Consider the following 9,079-nt stretch of genomic DNA (forward strand, 5'->3'; position numbering starts at 1 on the left):
GCCGCCGCCGCCCGCAGGCCGCTCGGCTCAGCGCAGTCTCCTCGCTCCGGTGCACGCAGGTGCCTCCTCCCGGACGGCGGCCGCGGCGGCGCGAGCACCCGGCGGGCAGCGGCGCGATGGGGCCCCTCCGAGAAAGCAAGGTAAGTGGGCAGGGCGGTCAGGTGGTCGCTGGAGGGTGGCGGGGACATCGGGGTCAAGGGGGGGCGGAGGTAGGAGGTGGCAGGGACCCTGCGGGGATGGAGCGGCACGTGCTTGGGTATTGAGACCTGTGAGATGAGGAGCTGGCCCGGGAGATGGCGATTTGGCAGGGTGACCGCGGTATTAAAAAGATTGGGTCAGGAGGCTTCATCCCATCTGACATTGGGACTTTGGAAGGGGGCTTCCAGGGGATGTGCCGTGTGTGTGATGTGAAGAAAAGGGCTGCGGTGTGTCCTGACTGCGTGTCAGTGACACCAGATAGGTGTGCTCAGCTGATAGGTGATGCCCGCCGGGTGACTGATGTGGGCGCAGACCAGACGCCGGGTGCGGCTGGCGCCCCTGGAGAGGGTGCCCGCCTGCACGGCCTTAGAAGTTCCCACAGCCGGGCTCACCCAGAGGGCCTGCCGCTGGTGTTTACGTTGGCAGTGGCACCTCCTGGTAAACCGTGTGGAAATGCGCAGGAGGTCATGTTGCGAAATGGTGTTGCTTACTTAATCCAAAGCGATTTTTCAATTGCAGAGGTTGGAGGGAGCAGTGTTTTGTTTTTTGGGGTTTTTTTTGGTGGGGGGGCGGTGGGGGGGGTGTTAAAAGGAACTCCAACTCCTGTGCAAGGAGTCCATTTTAATGAGGCAGTGTGGTGGTGACCCCGAAAAGCACAGCTTCTCGATAATATATTAAGCACCACCACCACTTCTTTTAGCCTCCGTGTCCCCATCTGTAAACAGCAAAATGAATGGGTGCCCTCTCCCTGTTATCTCCCTGGGGGTGGGGAGATCAAATGGGGTAATGGCTGGGAAAAGACTATGCATTGGAAACATAGCTCAAATACTACTTTTTGAAATGCATGTCATTTTTTGACCAAAGCATGGCTCTGTGTATTGAATGCTGTGTTTCCTGAAGAGGGAAAGAAAAATCCCTTTGCGTGGGCATCCTGTAAGGAAAGCAAAAGCTAAAATGATGGGGAAAGGTGGAGCCATCTTACCGGGTATCGGATTTTTGTTTGCTTTTCTGTTGGCAACCAGCCTTGTGTGTGCCGGGATGTTAATGAATAATTAAGATCCTGGCTGGAAGGGGAGGGATTGGAAAGATAAGACTATGTGATCTACCAGGAAGAAGTTCCAGGTGGGGCACTAGCTTGTGAGGAGACAGGAAAGGAGAAATCAAATGGTCACAATTATTTCAGGAAAAACAAAATGGAAGTCTGGAAGAAATCAAGTTGTAAGGAGGAGTGTGCGTGGTGAGTAAGGAGTGGTGTTTGCGAGAGCCAAAGGCTTGAATGTAATAGAAAATCCAGAGTAGGGGAGATGAATTAGGAACTGCATGGGAGCAAGGTGGCCTTCCTACCAGTCCTTGGAAGTGGAATTGTTCTTCCTCAGACAGAGAATAACTGACATTAGCTCCGTTGAAAAGTTTTGCAGCTTATTTCATCCCCCCTGAGATCAGAAAGACTCCGATTCTAACTTCTAAAATCCCTTGTCCAGAAATGAAATTTCTTAGCAACAGAGCCCTGGAGAAGCAGACAGACCGGAGTTGAGAGGGGAAAATGTTTTTCCTTTTGTTTCCTTTTTATGTCCGATGTTGAGAAGGAGCAGAGAGTACAGCATCATGAGAAGGAGATCTCCCGGAGCCGAATTCCTCGTTTGATTCTTCGGCCCCATCTGCCCCATCAGCAGCACAAAATCTCCCCGACCTCGGAGTCTCCCTTCTCTGAGGAAGAGAGTAGAGAGTTCAATCCCAGCAGCTCTGGGCGCTCAGCAAGGACCATTAGCAGCAACAGCTTCTGCTCAGGTACAGTATCCACAGGAGGACAGCCGGGAGTGAAGTGTGTTCGATACAGATACATGGTGCGTGGACTGGGACTGCTAATGGGATAACTCATATAAATATGTTTCTTTGGGGCATTTTGACCTTAAAGAACAATTTTATGTGGTTTAATCTGGTGGACTTCCATACCTATTTGATATGTATTCTAGTATATAATTTAGAATTTGATGTGTAACTTTCTATGACTTAAAAACAAAAACAAAACTCCTGCTTTGTTAAACCTGGAACATATTATATTACATTTTAAATTTACAGAAAACACCAGCAGCTCCATGAGAGAAAGACTAAGCTTTTGACTCCCATAAATAGTTACAGTCCCAGAAACCCATAAGGGTCGCTATGAGTCAGGATTGACTCTATGGCAGTGAATTCTGAGTGAATGAGGTAAGAGATAAACCTACCTAAGGAGTCCAGGTGGAAGAGTGGTTTCGTGTTGGACTGCTGACTGCAAGTCAGTGGTTCAAAACTACCAAGATAGCCTCGGGAGAAAGACTTTCTACTCCCATAAAGAGTTACAGTATGGGAAATTCACTGGGGTAGTGTTCTACCCTGTCCTATAGGGTCGGTATGAATCTGCATGGATTCCATGGCAGTGAGTTTGCTGTTTTTGTTTTGATAAGCTGTTTTTGTTTTGTACTTCTGGTTATGGAATCCCCAAAGATAAAGCAACTTCTACTTAATGAGATCGAGATTAAGATCAAAGAGGGGAATAACAACCCAAGACCTAGGGCTGGCCTGGAATTGTAGTGTAAAGGGGGGACCACAGGCTTGTAAACTGCATGTCCTAAACTGAAATCCTTGAGGACGTCCTCTTAACACTTCAGGCGTACCTGTCCCTTGTCCCTTAAGCTTCAGTTGTTATGTTCATAGAGTAACACCTACCTTACTGTGTTGAGAGGTTAACTGAGCACGTACTTAAACGTCGGAGTTCAGTAGTGCAGGCTTGTGGAGGGAGTTCCGAATATGAAGAACTATGATGTCGTTTTGGGCACCTCATCAAGGAAGTGTTCTTATGATTGTGAGCATTTTTGGTAAAGACACTCCCTTTGCAACTCCTAATGGTGCTACCATTATCACTTTATAGAACCTGTTATACTTAGTGAAGCCCATGACTTAGAAGAAATGCTGGCTCTTTGAGAGAAGTCTTGGGAATTTGGGTACATTGTAAAGGAATGACTGTCCTCTAATTACTGGAGTATGTTTCAGAGTGAATTATTTTTTTAGGACTTACCGTATTTAGGGTAAATATTACTTGAAGCATTTATGATCGGGGACATGTGAGCCAAAATGCTGTTATTAGTGCCCTCATTTTACAGGATGACACATTCCAGTACATCCATTTCTGATGGATTTTCTAAGTGTAGCTTTGGATTCATTACATTCACAAAATAGTTCCAGTTCAGGCCTAAGTTACATATTAGGAATACTTGGCTGTCTTTTAAAAACTGAAGCATCCAATTCTCTTTGATTCTGGGTAAAATAACATGTCAAAGAAGTCTCAGACTTATTTTTTGCTGTTTGTATTACACACATCTAACTTAAAACGGACACCCACTGCTGTTGTGTGACTCTGCCAAGGAGGAAGTACGTGCACACATAATGACAAGCCGAAACCATTAAGATTCCTAGAACTTAAGAGTTGCATCTGCAGAATGTGATGCTGTTTACCTTAACCCCAGGTCCACTCTGGTTGAGTGTGGGTGAGCCCTAGGGACTTCATTTCAAACTGCCCCAGCCTAACTCAATCCCACACTTATTTCTGATCGTCCCGTCACATACATTGATTCGCTCTGACTGACTTCTGGGTGACAAGCGTCATCATGCAAAAAGGAAGAAAATAGTCCAAACAAGGCAAGAGAAAGACAACAATTTTAGAAAACATGAAGAAACACCAATAGGGTTATTAATGTTGTTTGAGTCATCCTCTCCAAGACCCATTTCCTGCCCCATCCGTCCTTCCCAGGAGGCCTAGCTCCCACTGAGGCCGTAATGCTGTACATGACAATCAAAAGTAGGTATTGATCCTGCTGCCATTAACCAGCTGAGAATTGCGTGGCAGAAGCTTATAATCATGGGCCTCTATAAGCCTACCTTACAATCTTTAGCTTTCCATCCCTCTCCAGAGAGGGTTCCTTCCATCCCAGGGTCTCATTCTCTCTCATCTTCCCGTGTTGGCAGTTTGCCAAGGCTCAGGGCCTGATCTCTTCCCTTCCTCACTCTCCTTTCCTACAGAACTCTGATAAACCCCACAGAGGCACTGAGGGCTGCCCTGACTCAAAGTGACAGGAGCCGGGCCTTTGGGGGCATGTTAATGATGCTTTAGGAGGTCTATTGGTAGATGGGAAATAAATGGCTTTGGTACTAAGGGGAGCATTAATGAAGTAGAAGATGTAAAACAGGTCCAAGCAGCAGGGGGAAATGCCTGGTTTTAATCCTACTGCTTTAAGGCCAAAATGTGTGTTCATTGCTTCCTCCTGGCAATTCTGAGAACAAGGAACATATTACCATTAAAAAAACGATTCCCTCTGCTAGAACTAAAATGACTTAGCAATATCCACTGCTTTCTTAACAGTATAATCTGACAGTGATCATCCGGTGTTAACTTACCTTTATTATAGATCATCATATTCACTACTGTGAAAAGGGATCTCCTGCACATGTAATTCGATTGTTAGCACCTGGTCATGAGTGTGTGGAGGAAGATGTTACTCAAATGCAATCGTGTGTGTGCGTGTGTGTGTGTGTGTGTGTGTGTGTGTGTGTGTGTGTGTGTGAAACACATGCACATAAAAGGTGGCTTCAAAAAGTTTTTGGGAAAATTGAAAAGGTAATAGACTTTTCCCAGGAACTTTCTGAAGCCTCCTCATATATACACACATAAAATCTTCCTTGAAAAATTCCCTTTGCAGGAATATCAACTAAAGCATTTCCCTTCAAGATCTGGACCAAAGCATTTCATGTCCCAAGGCATTCATTTTTATGAGAAGGATAAAATAGTGAGCTTACATTAAATATGCACTCATATATAGGATCACCCTTTATTTTGAAAAGTCGTTTTACCTACCACCTGTATTCTCGAGGAGAAAAAAAAAATCACAGTACCGAATGGCAGTTACACTTCAGCAAAATAAATGACACTTCTATATTGATATTTCCTCCAACCTCACCCCATTGTTTTTTCCTTCTTAGTTTTGCAGACCTGGGAAATTCAAGTCTGGGGACAATTTTCAAAGTGACCAATACATTTTTATCTACTTTCCCCAGTCTCTCCCCTGACCCTCCCAACACCCCCCCTTTACCCCCAGGGGAGCCTTGGCAAGGAATACTCAGTGGCTTGATATTCTATATGCTAATTTGTATGTTATGTCTCTCCCATTTCAGGGGAAGGAATTGTGTGTGACCTTTTGTGATTCATTTGGGGGGTGTCCCCAAAGAGCTCTTCTTTTAATAGCTTCTTACATGCAGAAGCTCCTTGAAGAGATAGGCATGTGTTTTGTGCATTTTGATAACAGGTGTGTGTCTTAGGCATCAGTCTGTTCCTTAGTCTATAGACAGGCGTCATCACTGTGGCTTGAATTGGAGATCATTACATGTATATCTTCCGAGGGAGACCCAGTGCTATTTTGTGTGCACACAACAAGTAAAGCACTGTACATTCCTTGTAAATGTTAATATTTAAAGAAAAATTGAGTATGTAGGCACATACAATTATTTAATAATGAGTTTTTAAGTTAAAAAAAACATACACCTCTTTTTCCCCTTATTTTTTTCATCAGACTTGTTTGGGTTTACTTTGGTCAGGTTTTTAAACCCTCAAGTCTTGGCATAAAATCACGGTGTTCTCCCCCACCCCCTGAGAAGCCCTCAAGCCCACATGTCAGGTTTGTGTTCTGAGTGTGACCTTCCCGCCCTCTTTTGGTTGGTCGTGGCTTGTGTGTCAACATACTGTGACTCCGGTCACACTTAGAAAAGCTGGTGACCTGGGTGAAGTGTCAGGTACATGCATCAGTCACCTGGCACGGGGAGCAGCCTACTACGCATTCCTCTTCGCTTAGTTGAGGCAATAATTATCCCTCAGAACTGGGAGGCAGATGGATTGCTGCGTTTTAAGCTCGTTCTCCTTGGGGGTGCCTTGTAAACATGGCAGGTGGAACCAATTATGCCTATGGAGCACTGATTGCTTTATGGGAGACCAGTAGTTTCCCTAAGTTATTGCCATGTCTCTAGCATGCACACACAGAGGGTGGGGGTGTGTGTGTGAATGAGCTTTTGTGACTTGTGCCTTTGAAGAAACAAGTAATTGATCAATAAACAAAGCGGTAAGGAGCTGGGATACCTTGTAGCCTCATCACCAGGAAGATATTTGCAGGAAGAAATTGTTTTATTTTTAAGTGTCTAGGAAGAAATTCTCTGAGTGCCAGTGACCTGGAGGTCATCATTGTTGCTATTTGTGGGAGGAAAAATTAAAGCAAATTATAACCTGACTAGGGCATGACAGTGCCTCCAAAAATTTTCCAGGCCCTGACAAACAGAAATATTTCTGGTACGTGTTGGGCCAGTTGAGGAAACTTGGCGTCTGGACGGAGTCAGCCTTTGAACATAATGATTAGAACTGAGATGAACGGCTTAAAGTGAACTGAGCTGTAGTAGCGAATTATGCTACAGTTGGATGACTGCCAACCCGCTAAACCCTGCGACTCGAGTTATCATTTTAGTCAGCATGGGACCCAGGCACGGTTGCACGAGTCTATTTCAGTCTATTTCTGCCTGCAGAAACACGCACCTAACGGAACAGATTGCAAATGAAGGGCCCAGGTGATATTTCCATAAGAATATCCTAACAACAATTAGAAAGGAAAGGTAAAAAAAAATACCATTTATTAAAAAATCCTCAGCATCAGGGAATTTCAAAGGTAATCGTGGAATTGGACTGTGTCAGAAGGCACTTTGGAACTCAACATGCATGTCTTTGTGTTGAGTACATTCATCGTTATGACCGTGTTTCTCGATTTCGGCACTGATTGCATGCTTCCCAATCCTCAGGAAACCATGTTTAAATGAACATACCTTTTTCCTCCCCTACACCTTGGGAAGACCCCTACATCTGAATTTTCTAGGCCTTCCATTGATGCCCTAGCCTGACTGCTTGTAGTCTGTAAACTACAGGCTTGGGGGTTCTGTATGAGCAGTGGGTCAGGTTCTGTATACGATGCACTCACAGAGACAGGGTGAGACTCAGTCAACAATGGTAGGAAGTAGTTTCCAGTCAAGTTCTTTAAACCAGTCACCATGGGACCAACGAAAATGTTTCCCCAATATTTTTATCCACATGATGACTAGTGATCCAATAGTAGAGAACTAAGTGGGAGGAGAAAGCATTTCTTTCATTCTCTGCTTCATGTTCTCTGTCCCCGCTCCAGGCACACTACTCATCTTTCAGGCGATCTCTCTTGGGAATTGGGGTGGGTGACTCTGATAATGGACACATGAGAAGAAGTAGAAGGAAGAGAATCTAAGCCTGGGAGTACCTGAACATTCTACTTTTTATAAACTTCAACCAAGAGGTGCTTACCCAGTAGGTGTGTATTAATTGCTTGCTAAGGATCAGGAATTACACTGGGGCTGCAGAGATAAATAAAACAAAGGGATTGGGAAATTCAGTTACTATACTGCCTAAATCTTGGCACTAAAATAGATGGGCTAACCAATCTTTGAATGCGACCCCCCCACACCACCACAACTACTTATACTTGTTTCACGCCCCCATTCCTTTCTCCCCGACACACTCCACACACACACCTTTCTAATTTGTGTGTTGCTGATGTCAGCATTAGGTAGCTCACATTTCATGAATTAACGATGCAAAGAAGTAACATTAAGTAAGAGTGGTATGGTAACTTCGGTCGGTGCTTTGGCCGCAGCAAAACTCGAATTAGAAAGGTGTTCTGTCTCCTACGACACTCTCCTTTTCTACTGGGCTCTAATTCATTGCACTGACCACACGGAACTCAGACAATGCTCACGATTATGGACAGGTTAGGTGGAAAAGCTCAGGATAAAGTTGTTCAGTCAGGGTGTGCTAGGAACTTCTTTCAGGGCTGCTGATAAATACCCAAAGGGCACACCATTCCACTGTAAGCCTCACCCCAGAGGCCCTCAGCCCCCAAACATTCAGCTTTACTTGATGGCAGGGCTAGAAGTCCACCGCTCCGGCTCATGCTCTGGCTCCTTGTTCTGCTCCTGTCTCTTCTTCGGTGTCAAAGTTGATCCTGGATCAAAGAGGTTCACTGCACCAAGACCCTGGGGTGCAGAGGACACACTCTATCCCTGGCTCTTGCTGGTCATGAGATTCCCCCTCTCCTGTTTCTGACATGGCGTATTTTATACCTAGCAAGATCACAATGAATCTTGTTAACAGGCACTTATACATGAATTTTATCAGTATCTTCCTTTATCTTCTCTTACCCAGACCCATCAGGAAAGGGTTGTTTGCTAAGAATGGCAGAGACTAAAACTACAAGGGAACTCTGGTGGCCTAGTGGGTGAGACATTAAGCTGCTAAGCACAAGGTCAGTGGTTCGAACTCACCAGCTGCTCAGCAAGAGAAAGATGAGGCGGTCTACTCCTGTAAAGATTTAAGATCTCAGGAAACCCAAAGCAGCAGCTGTACTTGGTTCTGTGGAGTCTGAGTCTGAATCAACTTGATGGCAGCATGTAATGACTAGGAGAGATGAGCCACATTAGGTAATTTAGTGCCCTGCAAAAGGCAATAAGGCCACGTCACAAAAGACTTTGAAGGCCAAGCTAAGAACTCAACCCCTCATCTCAAGGGTCTACACAAGGACCAGAACAATAATGTAAAGGACCAAGACTGAGTAGAGAGAAGACCATAGAATGAACTGTGGGACTGGCCAAGGCGTGCCCTTTCTGGTGCTATTCAGAAGTACGGGATTCTCCTTTTTAACCAACATGTGGGCCAACAACACACACGTAGTTGCAAATCCTAAACATTTTGCAGAGTGAATGAAGGGTTTTCAGTAGGGAGGAGACACTGCCA

The 9,079-nt window shown here is 45.1% G+C and overlaps 1 protein-coding gene across 2 annotated transcripts in view; it reads left to right on the forward strand.

The window, feature by feature from the left end:
• SYBU (syntabulin) overlaps positions 1–9,079 on the forward strand; it is a 126,280-nt gene that overhangs the window by 44,110 nt on the left and 73,091 nt on the right. Inside the window, exons 4-5 of one of the 2 annotated variants that reach the window (XM_004697675.2) lie at positions 60–140; positions 1,782–1,986. In XM_004697675.2, coding sequence (XP_004697732.1) covers positions 117–140; positions 1,782–1,986 — 229 coding nt within the window. In that variant the 5' untranslated portion in view covers positions 60–116. The remainder of the gene's footprint in view (positions 1–59; positions 141–1,781; positions 1,987–9,079) is intronic. The other variant, XM_030884909.2, reaches the window with a different exon arrangement.

Source organism: Echinops telfairi, unplaced genomic scaffold (genome assembly GCF_000313985.2).
Source record: "Echinops telfairi isolate 266 unplaced genomic scaffold, ASM31398v2 ScPeMD7_1;HRSCAF=3_0, whole genome shotgun sequence".
Taxonomy (NCBI): domain Eukaryota; kingdom Metazoa; phylum Chordata; class Mammalia; order Afrosoricida; family Tenrecidae; genus Echinops; species Echinops telfairi.